At 50.3% G+C, this 25,303-nt stretch overlaps 1 protein-coding gene across 3 annotated transcripts in view; it reads left to right on the top strand.

Moving 5' to 3' along the window:
• The first annotated feature begins 1,831 nt into the window (after positions 1-1,831).
• Positions 1,832-25,303, top strand: part of CEP104 (centrosomal protein 104) — a 36,449-nt gene continuing 12,977 nt past the window's right edge. Inside the window, exons 1-18 of one of the 3 annotated variants that reach the window (XM_044452332.1) lie at positions 1,832-1,900; positions 4,150-4,280; positions 5,683-5,856; positions 7,099-7,237; positions 8,337-8,399; positions 8,926-9,002; positions 9,116-9,284; positions 10,890-11,048; positions 12,613-12,849; positions 14,597-14,800; positions 17,426-17,593; positions 18,162-18,335; positions 20,005-20,181; positions 21,114-21,320; positions 22,407-22,523; positions 22,845-22,881; positions 24,309-24,390; positions 25,007-25,115. In XM_044452332.1, the coding sequence (XP_044308267.1) occupies positions 4,168-4,280; positions 5,683-5,856; positions 7,099-7,237; positions 8,337-8,399; positions 8,926-9,002; positions 9,116-9,284; positions 10,890-11,048; positions 12,613-12,849; positions 14,597-14,800; positions 17,426-17,593; positions 18,162-18,335; positions 20,005-20,181; positions 21,114-21,320; positions 22,407-22,523; positions 22,845-22,881; positions 24,309-24,390; positions 25,007-25,115 (2,406 nt within the window). In that variant the 5' untranslated portion in view covers positions 1,832-1,900; positions 4,150-4,167. Of the gene's footprint in view, positions 1,905-4,149; positions 4,286-5,682; positions 5,857-7,098; positions 7,238-8,336; positions 8,400-8,925; positions 9,003-9,115; positions 9,285-10,889; positions 11,049-12,612; positions 12,850-14,596; positions 14,801-17,425; positions 17,594-18,161; positions 18,336-20,004; positions 20,182-21,113; positions 21,321-22,406; positions 22,524-22,844; positions 22,882-24,308; positions 24,391-25,006; positions 25,116-25,303 lie in introns of those variants that run through there. The other 2 variants (XM_044452333.1, XM_044452334.1) reach the window with 2 other exon arrangements.

The following is a 25,303-nucleotide window of genomic DNA, read 5'->3' as shown; positions in this document are numbered from 1 at the left end:
TGTCGCCCTGTTGGCGCATGCGTACTAAGCCATTCCGGAAACAAGCAGTACCAAAGGACAAGGGCAAAGAAAAGTCCGCACCCAGCTGCACGTAGAGATATAACATGTAGAGTGATATATCCTCAACCTTGGAATTGTCAGTGGCAGTCAAAAGACGGAGTTTTGTTTTCCATATACAAGAATAAAATTAAGTGGTCATCTAACTGCCTGGTTAAGGCAAATTAAGGGTATAGTAGTGGAAGCCAATGTAGAGTAACAGTGTGGCAGCAACTGGAGAGCCTCAGACAAAATCTATGAGGCTTACTGGCTAGGTAGCTTAACCTGCTTCACAAGGTTATTACGATTAAAAAAAATGGAAGCAGGAAAGAACTGCCCAAACCACTGTGAACTTCGTGGTGGGCTTTCACCTCACCTCCTAGGAAGTGAGAGTGACTTGCACATTCTAGATTTGTCCAATACTTTCTGCAAGTGTCTACCCGCAAGGAAAAATAAGGAGCAACAAGATGGATCCACGCTCTTCCTAACCCTTTTGCTGTTCTACACATTGTCAGTCTCCTTATCAATGGCGGGAATGGACACTCGGACCCGCAGGGAAGACTGAATCGCCTTGAACCCCAGCAGTTTTAATGCTGAGTTCACTTAGGCCCCTTGCAGTTTACTTAGAACACCGGGTAGTGGTCCTCAAGCCAGCTACAAGGTTTTAGAACATACACAGAGGGTTTTATAGGTTCCGAGTCACATGTACAAGCAGGGCAGGTGGTGATGAAATAAGGGGTATACAGTGAAAAAGAATGTGAGAGCTCTGCAGAGGAGATTTAATACAATAGCATTGATTACAAGAGATTGACTTAACGATTCAGGAAGGCAAGGATTATTGTAACTCTTAGCTGTGAGTCTGAGCATGCAAATTATGGTGATTGCAGTGACACTTTAAAAAAACTTCTCTGGCCTTATAGGTTTTGTTGCTGTTAGCACAAGAATAGATGCTCTCAGGCTGTGAGTTCCAGTCTCTTAAAGTAACAGCAGTGCTAAAAGGTAACCTGGCCTGGAATTCTGCTACTTTCTGAGAAAGGAGCACAGGTTTGATTTTATAACAAAGGCACATATAAGCAACCTTTTTCTACCAGGTTTTACTCACAATTTCCCAATAATATAAAGAGTTTTCATGTTTTCTGTTTTTAAAACATTATTTTTAAAATGAAAAGTAATGTTTTAAAATGAAAAATGGAATGCACTGATGCCATATTGCAGCATGAAGAGGGAGGCAGCTGCAGCTGACAGAAAATGGTTTATGACAGTCCTGCAGGAGTGTCCACCAGAAGCAGGAGTGATGCTGGAAAGCTGGCTTAAATTTTCAGCCTAAAAAATTACCTTACCGAGCCTCAAAGATCATTCTCCTTAAATTACCCCCATCCCAACCCAAAACTGCGGCCAGTTTCTCAATATTCTTACATTCCATCTCTTAATGCCTGTTTAGACAGAAATGACAGCTACGTTGGAAGCTGTAGACCTTTCTTCTATCTAAACATATAAAGAATTGCAGTCTAAGTTCACCAAAAATGAAACTATGATTTCATATGAAAGACCCAACTCGACATATCGCAAACCGCACGTCTAATTGCTACGTTTTACTTTCTCTGTATATTCTTATAGTCCCCCGGAGATAAGGAGCAGAAAGTGGGCGGGGAAGCACCATAGATGAAGGGAAGCCTAGAGCGACAGAGTCTGGCGGCGATCCCCTCCTTACCGGAAGTTAGGCTTCCGTACGTTGGCTGCTCTAGGCAAGGAATTGTTTTGTTCCTTCCGCTTCCTGTCACTACGCCGCTCTGAAGGCGCTTGCGCAGTAGTATCCAAGCGGTTGCTAGGGGAGCAGTGGCCTTAGTGATGGAGCCGGAATGAAGTAGGTAGGAGGGATGGATGATGGAAGAGCGAGAGAGAGGCCGAGAAGGGGGAACAGGGAAGGGGGGGCGCTTTCCCCTCCCCAGCTGCCCACGATGGGGGAGGAGTGCCTGCGCCGCCTTGCTCTGCGCAAACAGCGCCCCTCCCCCATCCTTAACGTGGGCGAAATTGAGGCCAAGCGGGCGGGGCCATAATCGGGGGTCGTGGTGGGGGCGGAGAGAAGCGACCTTCTCCCATCGAATGAAGCGCAAGCCCTTATTTCAGGCTTTCCCCAGATCTGATCGGCCGCCCTCCAAGTCTTGGGAGTCCAACTCCCATCATCCCCAGGCAGTATGACCAGTGGTCGGAGTGGCGATTGTTGAAGCCCCAGAACATCTGGAGGGCCACGGAAGGCTTCTTTATATATATAAGTTCACATATTGTCTTCTGTATTTTCTCAGAAGTCCTGTTGAGTTAAATGGGACTCGCTGCCAAGTAAGTAGGTCCTGGATTGCAGCCTACGGACACAGCCGTAAGCAATTTACCCAGAAAATGCCTGTAACGCCCATTAGCCTCAGCCAGCATCAGCAGGGGTCAGAGTGATGGGAACTGTGGTCCTGAGGCACCTGGAGGACCAGCAGGTTGGGCCAGCCTAATTTGTGCACACACTGCATGATTAATGCCGCGCCCTGTCTATTTCCACTCCAGAGTAAAGCCCCACTGATATTGTTCTTTTTTTGCCTGTCAAAACTTGCATGGAATTGCACTTTAATTTGTGAAAGTGTTTGCTACAAGGCATAGCTATTCTGGTCCTTTGGTTGATAGATTGCTTTCAAAACATCTTCTGTTTGTATGGTCAGTGTTTGACAAATGAGTACATGAAAAACGAAGAGGAAGAGCCCTGCTCTGCCCAGAGCAACTATCTCAGCTTCTCTCACTGCCAGGGACTGACAAAATTGCCTACTAGTGTGGAGGTGCCTGTAGTTCCCCATCCTGGGGTAGGCAAGAGCCCCCATCTCTTACGGTGTGTGGGGAGGATGAGGGCTAGTGTTAGGGAGAATTCATAGAGCAGCAAGGGGAGGAAAGTGAGTGAGTGCGGAGCGATGGGAATCCCCTGAGCAACCTGTGACCCTCCAGGTGTTTTGGCACAACATTTTCACCATCCCTAGTCAGCAGGGCCCCTGATGGGGGCTGATGGCAGTTGTGGGCCAAAGTATCTGGAGGAACACAGGCTGCCCGTCCTTGAATTAAACAAATGCCACCTTATAAGAGGTATAAGCAAAGAGGAGACTAGCCTGTTGTCCCTTTTCTGCTGACTGGGACTGGATGGAAGCCCCTGCCCCAACCCCCATTTGTATAACATCCAGTAGTTGAAAGATTCCGCCCCTTTCCTACAACGAGAGATGCCCCCCACCCTTCCTTAGCACCCGAGAAGCCCATTGTGGCTTTAGGTTGGGTTTAAAGCATGATTAGGCAAATCTGTCCTTGGAAGTAGATAAAAACTTGAGTCCTGCTAATTCTGAAACAAGGACCTATGAATGACAGCCTCCCCCAACCTGGAGCTTTCTAAATGTACTGAATATAGTTCCCATAATCCCGCAGCCAGCATAACATGTCTGGGATTGGGGTAGGGTGAAAATTGCAGATTCAAAGGGCACCAAGTTGGGTAAGGCTGATTTATGGCCTATTTCTCATCGGGCATGAAGATTGTGGTCACTCTCATGCCTTGTGTGTTGTGTTTGCTGGTTTGTTTGAGAGGGGAGTTGTTTTGATCCCAGTATCTGCTCCTTGGAAATCATGAATGTAGAAGACAAGACTGTCAGTGGCTACTAGTTCCCATAGCTGTATGCTACCAGTACTATGCCTGTGTAGACCAGGTGCTGGGGAACATGGGCAACAGGGTGCTGTTGCATCCATGCCCTACCTACCTCTGGGTTTCCTGCTTGGCGACTGTGTGAACAGAATGCTGGATTAGAACAAGAGAGCAGGAAACCTCATTTTCAGGAACAATTGCTGCCACTGGATTTTGATGGGAAATACAGTGACCAGAGTGCAGGCCATAGAGGTGGTCTGTTGCCCGCTCCCCCTGCAGTCCATCTAAGTTGCTCGCCTCTGGACTAGATGGGCTTTTGGTCTGATGCAGCTGCACTGCTCTCGTGTTATTAATTGTGCCAGTAACCACTGCAGTCTTTACTTTTTAGAAATCTGTAATTTTGCAAAACACACCGTGTGTCCTAAAAGAACACTGGGCTGCTTTTCTTTCTCCACCAGTTAGTTCAAGAGGGCAGGATGCCGCACAAGATTGGGTTTATTGTTATAAGTTCATCAGGACACGAGGATGGCTTCAGTGCAAAAGAACTGATGGTCCACGCACCAACCGTCAACGGATGGAGGTCACCAAGGTACTGTAAGTGAAAGAAATTTTGGGGCGGGTTTATCCTGTTGTGGATACTGGCAGGGTCATGTCCCTGCAGTGGCATCTGTAAGTGGTCATGTAGGATGGGAATTACAGAAGTTCTGGTCCAGCATACCTGAACTTCGGGGAAGGCGGCTTTGCAGTCTTCTCCCAGTCACCGTTCTCCTTTGCTGGCTCTACTACAACCCCCAACTGCATCTCCTGACAGTGTGGTATAGTGGTTAAGAGCATGGGACTGGGACTCAGAGGATCTGGGTTCGAGTCCCCACTCGGCCATGGAGCCAACTGGGTGACTATTGGGCCAGTCACAGTCTCTCAGCCCAACCTACCTCACAGGGTTGTTGTTGCGGGGTTAAGATGGAGGAGGAGAGATAATGTAAGCTGCCTTGAGCCCTTTGTAGGAAAAAGGCAGGATATAAATCGAAAAAATAATGAAATAATAATAAAATAATAGTTTTGGTAGGCACAGACCATCAGTACATGTTCATTGCTCATTGGAAGACCCGCCTCTTCTCCCTGGTCTTCTCTTAAATATAGACCATCAGTGGTAATATGTAGGGCTTGTTTCTGTTGATTGTAATCAGCAAACTATTTTTATGGATTTTATTGAAACATTTTAATGGGTTTAAAAAAAAACATTTCCACTTTAGGTGGCTTTTATCTTGTACTCCACTTGACAGTGTACTGCCCTTAACAGTGGCCTAGGAATAATTTTTGATGGATGGATAGCTAGGCAACTAAAAAGATGTGTGCTCTAGAACTGTTGAAAGCCATTCAGCCAGCTGGTCCTCAGTGACCATTTGCAGGCAATCTCTTCCAGCAAAAGTTGGCAGTTGCTTCACTTTGACCTGCAAAAGCATTTTCTGGAGCGTTCTTCTCACCTGAAGGCATTACCATTGTTGGATATTCATCAAAATAATATGTACATCATGTTTTTTATAGGAAACCATTGATACCTTTTCCAAGATGGTGCTTTGTTCTTGACCAGTTGTCTCCAACTTCTTGTTTCTGGAGTTAATATGTAGACAGTTAAATGAGGAGACATTCTGGGACTTGCAAGTGGGAAATGAGTATAAGGAGTATAACTCCTTTAAGCCTGGGCTCAATTGGATTATCTTGATCAAGTTATAATTTGTATGGTAGCCTGCTTAACAGGGCTGTTTTGTTTGCAAATGTATAAGCAGTTTTGCACAGTATTTTTCTTTCATTCCATCTCTGTTTCTTTGTGAAATCCTCACATGAGAAATAAGTTCAGTACAGTAGTGCATTTAGTTAACAGAATTAAAAGCAAAGTCTGTCTCTCTGCATACTCCTAACTGATTATCGTGTTCAACATGCAGCATAAAGAAGCAAATTCTGATTTGGGAAGCTTACTTCTTTCGTTCCAGACTCTGCCAGTATCCCCAGGAAATCGTCCTTCAGATGGTGGAGCGATGCAGAATTCGGAAGCTGCAGTTGCTGGCACACCAGTATATGATCTCCAGCAAAATTGAATTCTATATCAGCGAAAACCTGCCCGAGTACTTTGCACCGTACAAGTCAGAAAGGTTCCGACGGCTGGGGTGAGCATTTGGACGTTAGTTGGGACCTAGCTGTGGTGAGCTGTTCTTGTGATGCTCATTCTAAGCTGTAAGCACTGAGGGATTTTGTGAATTTGCAATTGAACACTTTCCGTATTGTGTTGTTTCTATCACTGTATTATTGTTCTATGGTTTATATTGATTTTGCAATGTACAAAACCCCAATAGAACAGGTCTTTTCCTGTTACAAATATAATGAAAAATATAGTACAATATAATGTATTCCACCGTTTTTCCCCTAAGAAACCCAAGGCAGCTGGAGTCACTTTAAGGCTGGAGCTCCCCCAGCCCTCGTGCAAGTCACTTTTTGCTGTGGGAAACAATTGGTAATGTTTATTGTTGTTATTAGTGGGGCACATAATGCATCCCCTTCCTCGTTCATTTGAATCAGATAAAGCTCCACCCTTGGAGCTGGGAATCAGAACTCTGATCTGCTGCTCCCACAGCATGAACGGTGCTAGCTGCTCTCTGATGTCAGGAAAGCGGCCTCCGAGCGCAGCTGAAGGGGGCACCTCGGGGCTGGAGCGGAAGGCCTTGGAGCAGCCAGGGCATGAGGCGTCCTGCAGCCGCTCCAGGCTCTTTCCCTTCCAAAGCAGCACTGCTGGATGGCGGAGTGGGAGGAGCAGGGAAGGGAAGGTTGCCTGCAGCGCTTCCTGCTCTGCACTGGACGTGCAGGAGCCTCGGCATTCAGCAGCCCCTGCTCCTCTAGCCAAAGGAAATGTTGGCTGATGGAGAGCATAACCCGAGCGGTGTTCTGTGCGTTGCCCCAGCCAGGCAGGCCTCAGCACAGGTGTTTCCAGGCTGCTTTGCCTAGGATAGTGCATGAAGGTGTCTGCAACGGAAAAGGCCATTTCTACCGTAGCACCTTAGAGGTGCTAGCAGCATGGAATAGACCGAATGTGTTTGTACTCTTTTTGTTCTACTCCACAGCCACCCTGCCTGCCCCCAGAAGACCGTTCCTAGGGCAATTTCATGCAGTCAAAAAAAAACAAACCAGCCAACCCATGGGATCTTCCCACACGCTTACAATTTAAAAATGCCAAAAGGGCTTTAGATGATTTAATGTATGTTCACATGTTCTGTCTTCCTTGTAAACTGCCTTTAGATTTATTGAGTGAGAAGGAGTATATAAATATTACTACTAATAGCCACAGCCTTGTAATGTCAGGGTCTGTTTATATGTAACATTTCCTCCTCTCTCCCCACCCCACCCCTGCTTCCCAGTTATGTGTCTCTCTCAGATAACGAGAAGACTGGCTACAAAGCTCGAGAACTGAAATCGGTTTACGTGGATGCTGTTGGCCAGTACCTAAAACTGACATTCCACAAAAACTATGTCAATAGATACAACTTGTACAGCCAGGTAAGCCACCTGGAAATGTTGCAGGAGGTGCTAGATGCAGGTGGTTCACCTGTCCAAGGCATGGCTTCCATGGAGCATTCCACCCTGCTTTGCATTCCAGGTCAAGCTGCGTTGCACACCCCTTGAGGCTGACGCTTGCTCTAGGCTGCTTATGTATGTAAGCAAGACCTCCCCTGCCCGCACCACACCTATTCAGCAAGGCCTTTAGTGCTCGCCTGACCCACAAAGCTGCCATCCGGAATTTTCTGGCGTGGCCTTTTCTTTGCTCGCTTCACCATCAACCTGAGGAGACCTTCATGATCAGGGCCGCATTTCGAAGGACTTGTGGCTTGTCAAAAACAGGGCTGTTTTCATAGGATGAAAACAACACAATGGCACCCGTCCTTTCCTTGTCGGATGATCTAGCTTTGTACAATTTTACTGGTTTTTGGTGAGGCAGTTTGGGTGTAGGCCTTACAGAAAGGTGGGGCATACATTGTAAACAAGCCGTCCAGAGACTTTTTTTTAGTAATGGGCGGCATAGAAAAAGTTTAAAAAATAAAATAAAATGAATATGACCATATGAAATAGGTTAACTGGAGGAAGCTACATGAACGGGGAGCAAAAAATAAAAACGAGCGAGTGAGCATAGTTTGGAAATTCTGGCAATCCACATTTTTAATGTTATGCATCTCCAGTATACTTCATTGTTGGAAAATTCAGAAAAGGAAAAAGTTCTTGAACATGTTTGTTAATGTATGTATTTTTGCTGGTGCTGTGCATGGAGGGGAGGGAAATACTGACTGGAATCATTACTGAACCGTTTCCTTCCCTGTGGATTGTCCGCCAATCACTACAAGGCAGATTCTTCTGTTTTGAGGAAGGCTTTCACTATCCTTTCCCCGGGTAAAATCAAAATGAATTCCACAAAATAGTTAAGGATGGTAGAATTATTCTACATAAGAACTGTAAGTGAAAAATTGGGGTTCTTTTGCATGGCTAATTCTTCTCACAAAGGCAAGCTTGCCTTGGTGTGGAAGTTGATCTATTCTTTTTTTAACCTCAGGAGTGCAAAGAACCTTGCTCCTCTCTCTCTTCATTTCTCATTCTTTATTTTTAGGTGGCTCTTGTAGCAATAAACATCATTGGTGAGCCTGCAGACCTCAGCAATGAGAGTACTCACGTAAGTGCGTGAACACAGGGGCGCTTGATCCTGGCTTGGCATCCCAGCGCAAGCTGCCACTTTAACTCAGGATGGCAGGAATAGATCCTTTTATAGGAAGGGAGTGGGCCGGCCTGGAACTCCTTGACTGCGCCTTTGTGTAGTTCCACCTACCCGAGCCTGGAGGCATCCCAGCTTGTAGTGCAGCTCCCCTAATCCCTGGCCAAGCGGACTGGGATGCTGGTGCTCCTCAAGGAGAAGCTCCATTGTGGCAGACCAGGGCATCTTCCCCAGCCACTCCCAGCCTTCCCCGGTGCCGGCATCTGCCAAGGGCATCCGTGTATTCGCAGACATGCCCTTGGCTGCTACAGCACAACGGGGAGGCCCATGATCTGAGCATGCTCAGCAGAACAGGACCCAGGATCCTTTGCAGTGCGCAGGGATTCTGTGAGCGTGAGGGCAGACGTCATGCAAGTAACCAGTGTTCTAAGTGGCTGCTCAGTGTTCGTAGAGCAAACTGTGTGCCGTTCCCTCGCTCTTTTGACAGTCTTCCAGGGAGAAGCTGATTGACCACTACCTTCGGAACAACCCTGATGACTCAGCCTTAGATGGAACCACCAGCGGGTAAGCAGGTCCCCTTGTCCTTGTGGCCGCGCTTGCACCCCCGCCCCCAAGCGTGCATTTGCTGGGAACGTGCCACATCGTAGCACAACTTCCCTTGCCGCTGACTTTCCCAGGAAGCCAGATTCCATTTCCCCCCTGGACGACCTGGCGTTCGACATGTACCAAGACCCAGAGGTGGCCCAAATAATCCGTAAACTGGATGAGAGAAAGCACGAAGCAGTGCGCCAGGAACATTACGATCACGCCAAGAAACTCAAGCAAGCCATTGCAGACCTGCAGAAGGTAACGCGAAGCTGTGGCGAGGCAGCCTCCCCCCCGGCCCCTGGGGAAGGGCTCGCCGGTGCAGCAGAGCAGCAGTGAGCTCTGTGGACTTTGCCGTGGGGGACCCAGTGATTCTGGGAGGAAAGGGAGGCGGTGTCCTAGGAGGGATGATTTGAAGCACCATCGCGTAGATCATCGCGTAGCAATAGGGTGGATCAGTGCCCCCTGCCGCTCTGGTTCTTTGGCTTGGCAAGTCCAAATTTCCCAGAGTTCCAGTAGACGGGGAAATGAAGCCTGAAAGAGATTCAGTTCAGAAAGTATTCCGCATTATGACGAGTGATCATTCACAGTTCAGTTGTTGCCGATAACAGAAACAGCACAGCAGTAAGTAAGCCGATTAACAGATGCATTGTAAGAAAAATCCTTCATCCTAATTCAGGCCTCTGGCAATAAACTTAATCAGGAAGGTTGATTCTGTTGCCAGAGGCTTGTATTTAATTTTCCTGAGACCTCACTGTTTGCAATTCATTTTCCCCATCCCCACTGTATATAAATATATGTATGTAATTCCGCATAATATAAATTGTTCTTGTATCAGATGGCAAGCTATTGTCAAAGAAAGACAAGATTTCGTTGCACCGGAATAGTCTTTCAAGTGCCACAGATTCTTTGTTGTCTTGCCTACAACAAGGCAAGTAGCTGTGATGTTCCGTGGCAGCAAGAGCAGTCCTCACCTTGGTCACTGCTGGAGTCGCTCCATAGCCGAAAAAGAAGCCTTTTTTCTAAACTGGAGAAAGTTGGTTAAGGGGTATGAGTGATGTTTGTTTCTTGTTTTGATTAGTCCTTTCACATTCTGCAGTAGGACCCTTGCTGTCTACGGAACGGTCGGCATAGGCACCACCCTGTGGCATCTTCAGGACTCTCAGATGTTGTGTGGCCGAGGTTTTCACATCAGCCACCCATCCTTCATGCCCCTGACGGGATGGTGCCTGGCCCACGACGGCTTATGTTAGTCTCTGAGGTGTCACAAGGCCCTTGGTTGTCCTTGTGTTTAGTCCTAACCACAGAAGCCCTCCTAGGGAAGGAGGAAAGCTAAAGCAAGAGCAAGGGGAAGCAGGAAGCAAATGGCCCTCGGCACCCTAAATTAATTTCCTCTCGTTTAGAAAAGGGTGGGACAGGGGCTTCTCCAGCTTGGGGGCTTATCTGGGAGTGGGGAAAACACCATGGAACTCCGCAGCCTTCCCTGTCTCGGCACTTCAGGTGCTCTCAGGAAGAGAGACAGGTGGAGAAATGGGCAGATTGCAGAACCTTCCTGCGCTTGACTCTTTCCTCCTCTGCTCTCCAGAGAAGGGTTAAACTATTAAGAGAGTCTTATGACTAGTGGGGCGGGTTAGAAATTTAATGAAATAAATACATGATAATATAAATATTATCCGGGTTTTTCTTCCCTGAGCAAAGAGGTGAACTGAGGGTGGAACAAAAGTGCCTCCATTTCACCCTCTTCTCACTCAGTGGGGATGGGATGGGTCTGCAACCCCTACCTGCTGTGCAGGGAAGGGCATTCCTGAAGAGCTGGTGGCTCCTGTCCCGGGGCCAGCCGTGACCTTTGAGGCTGCCGTGTTTCAGGTGGGCGAGCGGCTGGGCCGCTACGAGGTGGAGAAGCGCTGCGCGGTCGAGAGGGAGGATTACGACCTCGCCAAGCAGAAGAAGCAGCAGATGGAGGAGTACCGCCTCAAGGTGTACCAGCAGCTGGAACTGCACAATCTCCTCGAGCCGGATCTGATGGTGGGTGACATCCACGGCCGTAGCGGCCATATAGGTGCCTGGCTATTAGGGCCACTTGGAGTGGGGGAGGGCTTCTCCTGTTCTGTCATGTGGCTTAAAATCCGGCCTGGCTGGAGAGACCACGGAACTGTCCAGGGGGCAGGGGTCCAGCAGGGGAGATGCTGAGAGAGAGAAGAGCACAAAGAAGTGCTGTTGGGGCCCTGGCCAGGCCGCAGCTGAGCAGCCGTATCATCATAATTAGGGTGATTACTATACTCCGTTCATATCTCACCTTTTTTCTTCTTGTGAGTGGCCCAAAGCAGCTTATTTTTATTTTTATTTTCATTTTTTTATTTTGCATGCATTAATAGGCCGCCTATAGCTGCTAAGGCCTTCCTAGGCAGCTTGGAAGAGGTACTTGAGAGCTTACATACTTCTCCCCTCCATGTTTATGCTCACAAGAACCCTGTGAGGTAGATCAGGCTTGTTGTGTGGGACTGCTCCGAAGTCACCTGGGGAGCTTCGGGGCCAGGGAGCCTCGCCCAGACCCTCCGCTCAGCACTCCTGCAACAGCCCCATCTCCTGGCCGGCCATTAGAGCCCCGATGCAGACCTTGAGGGGTGCCTGACTTCGGAGAAGGGCTCGAGGCTTCCCAGCTTCGATGTAAGGCCCCCATCTGGACTTGGAGGCTTGAGCTGCCTGGCGCTCTTGAACTTATGGCCTCCTCAGGGGAACAGCTTCACAGGCAGAAGTGTGCTTGTGTTGTGCTGTGTTGTGTTGTGTTGTGTTGTTTTGCAGGGGGTTGAGGGAATCAATATTTGCTGACTTCCCTTGAACTTTGTAATACTAGACTGCAGGAAGTTCACTCTAGTTCTGGGATAGTCCTGCCAGGAGCATGATGGGACATGATATCCCTTCTAAAGAGAGGGGAAACACTTTCAGAAATGAGTTGGGGATTATGGGTGTTGCAGTCCAACCTATTTGGAGAGCAGGGGAGGCTGGCTTGATGTGTTGGTTGTTTTTAGGTGAGTTGTTCTGTTAATGGCAGTTTTATTTTGCTTGCCTTTTTTCACACTGGAATGTTTTGCCACCTTGGAGACTTGGTGTGGTCAAAAAACAAGATAAAAATATTTAAATGAAAAGTGCTGAATCCACACCATCTCACAATTTTGGGGGAAGAAAGAGCTCTTAACCCACCTCAGCATTTGGTGAGATACGCTGCATGCAGAAGTCACCTGGGTTGTCACCCACACCTGTGTAATCCTTACCAAAATAAGACAGGCTGGGTTGATGTAAATGCAGTGATTTGAAGTTCTGAAAAAGTACAGGGGGAAGCCAGTTTTTTCCACAGCAAAAAGAGAAAAGATCCCCTAGGGGGCAGAGAAAAAATGAACAAACGGACGTTTTTCCAGGTCTTTACCTCTCCAGCTAAATCTTAGTGATTTTACAGTCATGATTCATACTACCAAGAAAAGGACCGATTTAAGTTGCCAATTTAAATCAGAATTGCCCTTTTATTATGTGGACATCTCTTAATTTACGGAAAGTCCTCTCGTGATGCAGTTTCCCCCTCTTGCGACCACAGATTCGACGGCCTCCTGATCTGCCCCTTGAGCCTCTGGCTTACCCTGCAGCTTCTCCTCAGCAAAAGAAATCCTTGCTTCCTTCCCGGTGGGACAAAACAGAGGGGGAGTCCTTCGAGCCTTCGCCTCCTGAAAAGCCACCAGAAGCATCTTCTCCCGAGGCTGCCCCAACCCAGCCCTCCTCTCCACCTGCAGCCCAGGTGGCACCCATCTCAGCTGAGGCGTTTCCAAAGGTCAACGTAAGTTTGGTTTTCCCAGACAGTTCAGACAGTTGAATAATGGAGCGTGCACAGTTCCAAAAGAAAAGGGGATTGAGAGGGGAGGAGAGGGGGGAGGAAAGAAAAGGCTGGGCATGGCTCTCAGTTCCAGAGTTCTTATAGGTTAGCTGTATGGCAGGAAAAGGTGAAAACGAGCTCCCTGCAGCTTCTCTGATACCATTCACCCTGTGAGCACATCCTTTGGGGAGTTAGGATGTCCCAGCACTGTTCTGGGGGCAGGTTGTTGCCAAGAACTTCTGCCTAGGAGAGGGATCTGGGGCCATGTGGTGCATGGAGGCTTTGAGGTGATACACCCTTAAGAATCATCAGCATCATTCCATTTTTACATTGCCTACTACCCAAAGGTCTCAAGGTGCCTTACAGTAAAAATAGCAGTACATAAAGTAATAATAAAATACATCAAAATCAAAGTTTAAAGCCGTATCATGATAACAACATAAGAAAACAATGGACAGGAGAATAGGATCGGTTATTTAAAAAATTGCTGAAAAGGAAGATGTTTGTCTGGAGCTGAAACCATAATACAGACAGTGCCAGGCAGACATCCCTAGCGAGGCTATTCCAAAGGCCGAGTGGCCGCCAGGACCACCCTTCTTGTCTTCTCAAAGAGGTGAGAGGGATGGCAGCCGCAGAAGCCTCCTGGCCTGATCTTAGGGGATGGGGGGCTCATGTGGGAGGAGGTGGTCCTTCAGGTAGCCAGGCCCTAAGCCTTTTAAGGATCTACATGGCATAACAAGCGAGAAGACTGTGGCTCCCTGAGTGCGCAGGAATAGCCTTGACCCCTGTCTGCTGCCCTGCTTCCAGTGACACTCCAGCCGCTCGTTTTCATTGAGCCTGTATATATTATCAGGCAACCGATGGGGAAAAGATACATAAAAGCTCCCAAGCCCAAGCTTGCAGTCTAAAAATCTGGCATAAGTGCTTCCTGTGTGATGGCTGGGATTCCACAGAACATGGTGTCTGGTACAAAATTCAGCTTCCGGTGAACCCTACCTTTCACTTGCGTGAGAAAAGAATGTGTTTCTAGTCCTTATGATTGTGAAGGGTGTGTAACCAATGCCATCTGGAATCTTGAAGGTCCGAAAGTATTATTTTTTCCTGAACCCACTTGCAAATGTATATTGCAGAATTAAAAAATACATCGCAAGTGTTAGCTCTCTTCCTCCGATCACTGCAGAATGTAATTTTCTTTTCTTAGGGCTGAGGGGCAGGAGTTTCTGTGAACAGTTGAAGCAGGGTAATGTGCCAAGTCTGCAAATGTTAGAGCGGTGAATCCACGGCAAGCCCGGTGCTTTCCAGATGTTTTGGACTTGAGCATGTGTAGTTCTCCAGCCAGCACTGGGAGTTGCAGCCCAACACGTCTGGGGAGCACCTGGGTTCTGAGATGCCCGCTTGCACAGCTCCACGTTCACTTTTCCCCGCAGTTTGAAATGCAGTCCTTTCTCTCCCAAGAGCTCCAGGTAGCTAACCGCAGGCGTAAACTGTGTGCAGCGGCCCATGTTCTGTCCCTTCAAGGGACTCCCGGGGGGGGGGGGGGGGAAACTAGCGGCCAAAAAAAAGGCCCCGGGGGGGGGGGAGCGTGTTATGGCATGCACAGAGCTTGTATTCGCCTCTGCTCTCGCAGCTGCTGCTGGCCACGTGAACCTCTGCAGTCAGTCAGGGGCGATGCAGGCACTGCTGCTTTGACAGCCACTCATTTCTCTGCTAGGTTGAGTTCTTGCCGTATGACGAGAGGCCTCTGCCAACCGTTCGGAAGCAGCAGGAGGAAGGCTTTGCCTGCTTGGATCCCGAGATGAGTGAGGAAGACCCTGGCGACACGCCAAGGAGTGGCACTGTTGGAGAGCCAGAGCCACTGACAGAAAAAGCCCTGCGGGAGGCCAGCCCGGCCATAGAAGTGTTTGGGGAAAGCCTGGTAAAGACCTAGGGCCGTAGTGGTGGCCAGGCATGTGTCCTGCAGGCAGGAGGGGCCAGGCTTCTGCCCCCTGTGGATTTGCAGGTGGGGTCCCTGGCTGAGGACTGCTTCCCAGGGGACACTTTTCGCTCTCCAGAAGCTTGGATCAAGCAAAGAATAGAGGTGGGGCTCCCAGCCTGGGGATGCTTTCCTGGCCCTCCTGGTGCCCCCAAGCAGCCACACTCCTTTCCCCACGTCACCAGGTGATTTCCCACTTTCCTTTCCCATCCTTTACCACACTTGCTTGGAGGTTTTCCAGCTTTGGTGCTGTTTTTATTCCCCCACCTTAAAAGATTGAAATGCCTTTTCTAAGCCTTGATTGCTGGCAGTGAGAGCTTTAAACCCCCATGGGCCAGGATTTCTTTGTCCCCACCCCCTTACTTGCAGCACCATCCTTTGCTGGATTTCTGCCCTGCAGAGTTTCTGAAAAAAATGCGTCTGCCCCTCAGGTTAGAAGAGATTCTGTGCTTCTGCTGTACAGGCAAAAGCGTGAAATTCAGGTCAACAGACTGCCTCCTCCTGTTTCTTGCACCTTTCCGTCTGCAGCTCCCTGGGTTCATGTGCTTGTTACTGGTTTTAATGGGCCTCCTACAAACAGAGTTCTCAGGAGCAGCTTACATCAAGAGATAAAGCCACGTTAAAACCCGCTAGCCCTAAAAGGAAGTGACAATAAAAATAGCCTGCAGCTTCAGAAATAGAAGCAGTGGAGGGTGTCACCATTTAAAGCTAAAGCTGCTTGCATGTGCAGTTCCTTCTGCACATCCCACACCCTGGAGGGAAGATTCTGGTAGTGGGGTTGTGTCTCACCATTGCCAAGGACCTGAAGAGGCTGCGCCTCACTCCCCGAAATGCACAGCACGTTCACCCTGGTGTACTCCTGACCACATTTAACCAGGAAGGCATTTTAATTGCAACCTGCTTTAGAGCCAGCCTAAAGCATAATAAAGAATTTGAACTGCTGCAGTTACCAGCCAGTCGGTGTACAGAAGGACCGAAATGGAGATGGCACCGGTAACTCCTGTGCCTGCTGACAGGCCAGCGTGCACGCAGCTGCAGCCTGCGACTGTTGCAGGATGGCCCCTGTCCGATCTGCTAGTGACCTTTGCCCCCAGCAGCCCCCTCTGCCCAAACACAGGTCAGCAAACCCGTTCCAGTTCCCTGCTTCAAAGATCTCGGGGGATGTCTTGCTTCCAGTCAAGGCACCTGCAGGTAACACCACTGGGCTGCAGTTTAGGTTGTCTGCTGCAAAGAGCATGCTTTTGTGTTTGCACCAAGAGGGTAACAGCTCGCTAGAATGCCAGCCAGGATGCACTCCCATTTCAAGGGGCAGGGGCGGGCGGGCTCCTGCCTTCCTCTTGCACCCGCTCTTTTGTAGCTGGACCGTCCCGCCTCACCAGCTCTCACCCAGCCGTCTCCAGGGCCTCACCCTCCTGGGCCCCGGTGTCGCGTGTGTGCGCAGATGTTTGGGAGTCAGCTCGTGTATATTACCCATGCGTGTGCTTAGGAGCATCTCTTCACACGGCACTTTGCGAAGAATAAGCTGGTCGAGCCTCTTCCTTGCGCTTGCCCTTTGAAACACAACGGGAAGCAGGAGAGGGTTGGGGTGCAGACCTTGGGCAAGCAAGGGAACGATATGCAATTATTTCAATTAAACATAGTTTGGTTTGGTTGCAGGAAGGTAAATGCAATAAAGACTAGAGTGGGGTGCAGATCCCCCACCTCAAGGCCCTAATCCAGCTCTCTGGATCTCCCCAGAAGCCACCGCCTCCCCTTCCCAACCGATTGTTTGACTCTTTCTGGCTTCTGTGCACTTTCCCCCTATTCTAAACAGTTAAAATGCCCCTCTGAAGGCTTGGCTCCTGGAAGCACACACTTTGAGCTACATTATGATGGCACTGGCAGGGCAGGTGGGGGGGATCCTCCCTTCGTGCTGTTGGCTGCTGTAATGCGGCCCCTGAAAGCTTATCTAAGGTGGAATTCCGCCCTCGGTCAAAGAGGACCCCAGCCTGCAGCGGATGGGTGGTCCAGGCTCTTCCCAGGAAAGATGAGCACTGAGGAAGGCCTTGAAGGCACTGAGGCAAGGGGTTGCCAAGAGGTGTTCTGGGAAGTGGTTGCAAGCCTACGAGGCACGAAGGGAGAACGGACAGGGTAGTTTCTGGGGCAGGAGAGCTGGGGACAGGTGAGGGGTGCAGCTGGATGACTGAGAGCGAGTCAGGATGCCAGAGCCGTGTGTGATGGTGAGTGGCAGCACTGGGGAAGGGATGGCTGAGAAGACTGGGCGGGATCTGGGCCTGGAGAGGAAACCAGCACGGGCTTGGGAAGGGGCTTTCCACAGCCGGAGCAACAAGATCTGTGTGAGGAATGGAGGAGAGCAAGCAGGGAGGGCCCTTCCGCCCAGGGGCTGAGCCTGCTCACTGCTCTGGTGTCCATCGCATGTCAGGCCTGCTCCAGCCTGCGCTGTCTTGGCCTGTGCTCTTCTCTGGGTCACCTTTCAGTGTGGCAGAATAAGGGGCACTCGCTGCTGCTTGCTGCTTACAGGTGTGGGTTCTTTGGACCGCTTCAGCTGCTTAATGTTTGCTCCATCAGGTTGCTGGCGCCTATTCCAAGACATGGTCGTACCGCGAAGACTCGTTGCTTGCAATCTATAAAAAGATGATGGAGATTTCCACAAGCACTCCAAAGGAAGACCTGAAGAACCTGCTTCGAGGTGCCATCTTTCTCATTGTGAGAGCCATAAAAGACATCGTCTCTTCAGTGAGTAACACTAGAGGGGAGTGCGGGGGGGGGGGGCGCCTCTAACTTTGGGCAACTCCCGTGGGCACCACCTCTATAATCCCATTATTTGAACTGAGGCTCTGGTGGGCTTTTAGCAGTGGCAGCCGATAATCCATCCCACTTTCCATGGCCGGGGAAGGCGTTCTTCTCTCCTCCGGCACAGCTACAAGGAAGACCATGGGAACGCCGCCTCCGCTTTGCAGCTGCTTCCCATTTAGTACCATGTCTGAGATGTACGCACTCTCAGTCGTTCCCGTACAACTGCCCTGCTGCAGGTTGGTTCCCACAAGACGCTTGTCAGGAACTCGGGGGGTCATCACATCCGATGAACCCCTGTAACCAGTTGCTGGAATTCACCAAGATCCATGAACTGATGTACAGAATCCAGGGTCAGCCATTAAGCCAGGGCCCTTCTCTCCGCTACCACTTGGCGATCTTGCATCCTGGTCTCTTTCTGCCGATTTTGGAAAGTTGGTTTGGGACCACTGCAAACCAGTTTAACAAGTCCTGTTGACTGCTCATTGTGGGTTTGTCTCTTCTATGCCAGGTTTTTCAAACTTCCTTAAAGCTCCTAAAAATGATCATCACGCAGTACATCCCCAAGCATAAGCTGGGGAAGCAGGAGACGGCACACTGTGTGGAGAGGACCTTGCCCAACCTACTCTCCAGGACGGGGGATTCCTCTGCCCGCCTTCGCACAGCAGCCGCCAACTTCATCCAGGTAAGGCTGTGGAAGATGCGCCGTGCAGGGTTCCGGCAGGTTCTCAGCTCAGAGCCACTTGTGCTCCCAAAGGGTCCAGCGTTCTATAAGAAATCGGGCGAGTCAAATCTCCTAGGAGCCTGCCAAAAAGATGGCTGGGGGACATACGGGGGTGCAAGCCACGGTGTCTCTCAGAGATCTGTGAAGGGACAGCGCAGTGATAATGACGCTCGCGTGGACCTGAGAGGAGCCGTGCTGGACCCCACCCTCCAGACACGTTGGGCCGCAGTTCCTGCAGTTCTCAGCCAGCATGGCCACTGCTGGCTAAGAACTGTGGGAGTTGTAGTCCAACACATTTGGGTGACGCGAGGTTAATGGAGGCTGATCTGGTTCAGCATTCTTAACATCCACTGGCTAGAGAAATCCGCAAGCAGGGCGGGTGCAGCAGCACCCTCTCACCTCTGCTCCCCAGCAGGTGGTGCACCGAGACGCACGGCCTCCGGTGCAGGAGGCTGCATGTGGCCCCCGGGCTGGCGGGCACCAAAGGCCTCACCCTCTTCTGTGAGCTCGCAGGCGCCAAGACGTAGGCCCGTTGAGGCGGGGAAGGTCAGAACAGGCAGAGGAAGCAACAACCCGCGTCGCGCCTGACGTTGGAGCGGGTCGGGCTGCTGGTGCGCGTGGCACGGCACGGGGAGGTTCCAGCAGGAGGCGGGTGCGAGCGCCCTCGTGCGGAAAGCGCTTCCTCGCGGTCGCGCCTGCCCTCCCCGGGCCCCGTGCTGCCGCCCGGCTGCACCTGCTCGAGGCTGCCGCCCTGCACACGACGGGGCGGCTTCCCCATTGCGAGAGGGTGACAAATGTGCTGGCAGCCGGGCAGTGGCGGGCGCAGAGGTTCCTCCTCTGCACATTCAGAGCCACAGACCTTTTCCTTGCAGAGCATTTTTTATTGGCCAAATGCCCAGAACACCCAGGGTGAATTTCCCAGCATGAGCACAGCAGTTTGTTGAACCCATTCTAGTGTTCACCTGCAGGAACTCTCCTTATGGGCATGCCTGTCCCCCGTCTTTTTGTGAGAGGCCCCCTGAAAGCAAGGGCGCCTCCTCACTGCACGCCAGTCCTGTAATCGGGCTGCCCTCCTCTGCTGCCATGAGGTCAGGAGCCATACGCAGCTCGTCCGTGGCTGAGACACTGCCCTCTCCGCGTCCCCTCTGCTGGCTGTGCATCTGGGTTCTTCCAGAGACTGCGGGCCCACCTGGGGAGCCTGGCCTTGAGGCGAGGATCTCCATCTCTCTCATCCTGGAGTGTTGGGATGGCCCACTTTCCCGGCTGCCCCCTGCCCCTCCCCCCTGCCCCTCCTCCTGGTTTGGAGTCTTTGGAAGCCAGCCAGCAGGCCTTGGAAACACGCACCCGGAGCAGCCATCCTTCTTGTCCCCTCGGGCAGGAGGGCAGGAATGGGCACAGTCTCCCCTCCTGAAGTGCTTCCTCCACTGGGATGTCCCGTTTTAGCACCGCTGCAGGTCCCTGTGTCTTCGCAGAGTTCCTGGAGGTGCGCCTCTTCAGCAGGGGTGCCTCTAATGAGCCCTTTTAACGATGACGAATCTTGCAGGGTTCAGGAGAACGTCCCTTGGCCGTGCCTTTGTGAGCTGCTTGTGAATTACCGCCCTGTGTGCACTGTGTGTGTCTCTCTCCCCAGGAAATGGCCCTCTGCAATGAAGTGAAGCCTCTTCAGATCGTACCTGCGCACCTGCTGCAGCCCCTCAAGCCAAATGCCCCCACACATCTCGCCATGAGCCAGGTGGAGCTGGTGGAGCGCTTGCTGAAAGACCTTGGAACAGAGAACAGTGGTTTTTCTGTCGATAATATCATGCGGGTAGGGAGCCGGCCGCTGGTACTCCTCCATTTGTCTGGATCGTGTGGCCGGGTGGCAGGACGTCTCCTGAAACAGTGCAAAACGAGCAACCTTCATGCTGGCCTGACTAGCGTTATGTAGATGGCCTTCAGCCCCCTCCAGGGAGCTTTCTCCCACTGGCTGTTGGTTAGGGCAGCAAAGGGGACCCTTGGGACAGGAGAGACGTTAAAACTTCTTCCTTCCCTCCTGCCCCTTCAGATCTGAGGTGGAGGTCCTTCTTTGGGACCCCTCCTTGAAAAACATTATGAGGGTGGCTACCTCGAGAAGGGCCTTCTCTGCCGTGGTGCCCCAACTGTGGAATACGCTCCCCATGGAGGTTCATCTGGTGCCAGCGCTTCTTTCTTTTTGGTGCCAGGCAAAAGCCTTTTTATTTTCCCATTATTTTAATTGTTAATTGGTTTTAATTGTGGTTTTAATATTTAATCACAGGATGCTGTGCCATTTTTATTTTATTTGTGCTTGTTGTAAACCATCCTGAGATGCCAGTAATGGGACGGTCTATAAAAGCTTTCAGTCAATCAATCAATCAAATTTTGCCGAGACAGAAAGAACAAAAGGACAAAAGACCATTGACAGCCCTGAAGCAGGCCTAGATCTTAAGTGAGCTGGCACCCTCCAGGCTACCATGCCCACAACTCCGCTGCCTGGGGATTGTAGGCACTGTAGGCCCAACACAGCTGGTGGAAACCAGCTCGGAGGGGGCTGCCTTCAGCAGCAGGAGCCGCTCTGGTATCATCCTGGGCTTTGGCCAGAGAGATCCTGCTCAGCTAGCAAGTCTGTTTGCTCCCTGAGCCAGGTGCTCTCTCACAGCTTCAACTGCAGGGCACCAGGTGCTTCTCAAGCCCCCTCTTATGCCACACTGAAAAAACCGCCATGCCTCTTCTCCTCCTCAGTTTGCAGCAGGCGCTCTGGAGCACCGTGTCTATGAGGTCAGAGAAACAGCCCTCCGGATCATCCTGGACATGTATCGGCAGCATCGAGCCGCCATCTTTGATTACTTGCCCCCTGATGACAGCAACACACGCAAGAATGTGCTGTACAAGACACTCTTTGATGGGTTTGCCAAAATAGACGGCAAGCTCACAGAAGTGGAAACCAGGGTCAGTAAGAGGGGGGTTCCAGTTGCCGTGTCTGGTGGGTTTTGTGGGTTGACTGGTCAGTGGGGCAGGGAAGCCCTGAAAACCCATCCAGACGATCATCTGAGTAAGACTTTTATACATGGTCGACTCATGGAAGCCTGCCTCTCCTTTCTTGGACACCTGTGCATCAGAGGCCTGCATGGATGGAGCCCCAAAATTTAGGACATCCATCTAGTCCGGCTTTCCACAGTATTTTTTCAATTTATTTGCTTGTGCAGAATGCACCAGCGTTGGGGGAGGGGGGAGTCTTATTCTTCCCAAGCGGAGTACAGCTATTGGTTGCAGGATGGCCCCTGGCCTTGGGGTTGCAGCATAAAAGAGGTGCACACATAAGGCAAAGTGGATCGGGGAGGGGGAAGGAGAAAAGACTGATCAAGCACTGCTTCTAAAAGTAACCATTCTTGCAATGCCTAGCTGGGATGCAAACCATCTGGGTTGCCTGATGAAACGGCTTCTGCTGGTTGTGGAGAGCCAAAGGCAGCTGGTGTCTCAGCAGAGGCGATGGAATAGCACTGTTCTCTTCTCTCCCTCTGCTCTGACAGCCAGCTAGATGCCTCCAAGAAGCTCACAAGCAAGCCATGAAAGCAGCAGGCTTCCTCCTGCTGCTGCTTGTCCCTAGCACCAGGTATTAAGAGGTAAACAGGCTGTATTCATGGACACGCTACCCATCTGTCATGGCTGGACAGCCTCCCAGCCTCCATGAGTTGGCCAGATCCCCCTTTTGAAGCCACTCAAGGCACCGCCTATCGCTACATGCTGTGGCAGAGAGTCTCGTGGACTAATGATGTGCCGTGTTCCCATCTGCTTCTGCTTCTGCTCCTGCTTCATGGCAGAATCAGCTAAACAAGCGGTTCTGCGCATTCCGTTCTTTTGCCTGCGTGTGCTCATTGTGCGCACTTTGGTCACTGTGCAAGCTGCCATCATTCTGTGGCAAGTAGCAACATTCCAGATGCTGGCATTTCAGAAAACCAGGCAAGTCAGCCCTGGTTGTGATTCCAGTCCAGGAGCTGGTGACCTTTCATTGTGTATGTGTTGTATATTTGTCAGACCCAGAAAAAGATGGCTGCCGAAGAAGCTGAGAAACAAAAGAAAGATGAAATCAAAGCGTTGCAAAGCCAACTGGCCACTCTGAAAGAGATGCAAACAGAAGCGCAGGCAGCAAAGGTACTGGGTGATGCTATTCGCTGACTTTGTTCTTATGGGCTGCAGGGTACCCATTCATTCAAGAAGACTGGGGGCATCTGTCTGTTTCTTGGGCTACATCTTGAACCATGATGGTTTTTGCAAATACACCAACTATGAAACGGAGCTTTTTCAATGGTGTCAACAGCTTTTTTTCTGGCTATTTCATTTTGATTTCGAGTTGGTTCCCAGCCCCCTCTGCTGTCTTCCTCAGAACCTCAGCAGCCAAATGAAGATTGGGGTGGGGGGTGCTGTTAGTCTCTCTGATTGCATTTGTTCATTAAATTTTTTCTTTCTTTTCAGGAGAAAGAGAGTGATTTTCAGAAGTCTAAGAATCACGGTAGGTAAAAAGAATGGTATGTATCTTTAGAATATGCTAAGAATTTTTAAGGTGATGAAACACAGAATTATCAGGCCAATGTGTTCAGGACTATGTACTCAAAAAGGGGCAGTGTCCAGATCCTTCACTGGAGTAACTCTGGAGAAAGGGAATTCACTGCCTTCATATAAGCAACTTGTAAACTGTGTGGAATTGTATTCCGCTTCTGCTTGCAATGGGAGGAGACAAGGAGATATGTGCAGCGCTAAAACTCTGTCCTGTAGATCACGAGGGATTTCACACACCTTCTGAAATGTACTGTAATCCTGTATGAATACAAGAACCTGGAGAAGGAGTCCCAATTTTTGTTTAATGGAACCGTGACTCTATAATAAACGTTGACAGGTAGAGCAATCATTTTGCTGGTTCTCATTTCACAGATGCATCAGTGTAACTGGTTGCTGTGATTACAGTGTTCCAATGCTACCCGTGTGGCTACAGCTCTTCAGGAAACCAAGTCAGATACTGGTGGGACTGTGTAGGAGCCCTTCTTTGTGCGTGCCACTTATCTTTGTTCCCAAAGAGTTTCCAGTGGCTAGTCAGATCCGTTCGTTATCATCCTCAGTGGGCAGGTTATATATGTACCTACATACGCACATGTGCAAAAACAGAGAGAGTGGGGAAATGCTGGTCCAGACAGCCATGATAGGCAAAAGGAGCAGCACAGGAAAATTCCATCCGTGGAGTCCGTCTGTACAAGATGAATACAGTGAGGATTCACAGCGGCAGGAGCTGGTGAAAATGCAGCACCTGAGCTCTCTTGTATGAATCAGCACCTGCACTGGGGCAAGTGCCCCTCTCTGTTCGAGCCTGGATAGATCATGCCAGACCTCTCAGTGAGCTCCAGATCTGCTGTTTCATGCCGGAACCTCCCCCCACCCCACCCGTGAAATTCCTTTCCTTGGCGAATGGCACCTTCTCCATGAGGGTGAGCTGCAAGGACTCCTGAGAGACTGGACTATTTCCCCAGTGGATTCTGAACATGGCTGTTACTGGGGTTGGCTTTGTACCGTTTCCTCCTTTTTTGGAGACAGTCTGGCCTGTTTGTCCCACACAACAGAGCATCGCAGGGCCTCATCAGAGCAGCCAGAACATCCAAAACAGCTGTTCACCCGATCCCTTGCTAGTGCAATATATTCCACCTCCTGAGGGCAAGACCTAGCTTCCTCCAACAGTAATCAGTGGTTGAGCCTGATCACAAACATGTGTTTCATCAAGCAACAAAATCGACCCAAGGCAGAGTGCTTGGGATAACAGTCCTCTTCTCAGGATCACGTGGGCCCTTTCCTCCCCCTCCCCACAAAAGAGTACACTTTCCCTGTGGAAGGATGCCATCACATAGAGCGTTAATGACCTGTCTGTCTTTTCCCCCCTTCCTTTTTTTAAAGGTGAAACCTTCAAAAAAGCATCACAGCCTGCAGCAGCAGAAATGCCAGATGACCATTCCTCCGTTGCAAACTACCTTGACAAGTAAGCAAAAAAGCTGTCAGTGAGCAGTTGGCACAGGGAACAAACCTGTGGATCAAAGCTGCTCGCCTCTGTAAGCAAGAGGTGCTAAGTGGGAGGCAGGATTCTGCCCCGCCCCAGAAAGCAGTAGAACTGACTGGAATGTGTGAACGGTGTGGTCAGTTTTTCAGTTCGCACACACACGTTCTCATCAGAGTTCCGGGATTAAGCTCTGTTCCCAAGCATCACTCTGCCACGTGAATTTTTCTGATGTGCTTTTGTTGCCACCAGCCTCTCTGTGGGTGACCTTCAGCAAGGCTTCAGGGAGGGAAGGAGAGAAAGCTGGGGGTGCCAGAGTTCAATATAATGTGGCTGGAATTCACTGCTTGAAAGGGGAGGAGGTCAGTGGGTAGAAACCCACTTTAAGCTGCCAGGGGTGCCTGGCACAATCTAGGATGGGCTTGTGTTGATTGTTGCCAGAAGCCCTGGAACGTTGCCATCAGCCCATTGGTCCCGAGCCAGGGGGAGCATGCTTTGGCTGCAGGAAAGCTTTCTGCACTCCTAAAGGCAGGGAGCATGGATGCCTCCCTGCAGGGCCTGTTTCTTAACCTCTGCATTCACTGTTTTTCCTCTGCTCCAGTCTCTGTATTTTCTGTGGTGAAAGAGATGAATCCTTCACAGAGGAAGGGCTGGACCTCCACTACTGGAAACGCTGCCCCATGCTGACCAGATGTGATTTCTGCAAACAGGTGAGCTTCTGTCCTTTGGCCAGGCTGCTGTGGACATTGCTACATTTACAGGGGCACAGAGAACTACAACCTGCACAACAGACACCGTACCGTGCTTTAAAAGCAATAGGTACATTGATTTGTGTTTAGGTTCATTCACTAAATGAACCTCCTCCTCTTTTTAAAAAAAGTTTTATTGGAAACATGCA

This window comes from Varanus komodoensis, unplaced genomic scaffold (genome assembly GCF_004798865.1).
Source record: "Varanus komodoensis strain SLA01 unplaced genomic scaffold, ASM479886v1 scaffold71, whole genome shotgun sequence".
Taxonomy (NCBI): Eukaryota; Metazoa; Chordata; class Lepidosauria; order Squamata; family Varanidae; genus Varanus; species Varanus komodoensis.
The sequence above is the reverse complement of the archived record's forward strand: the minus strand, read 5'-3'. Positions and strand labels throughout refer to the sequence as shown.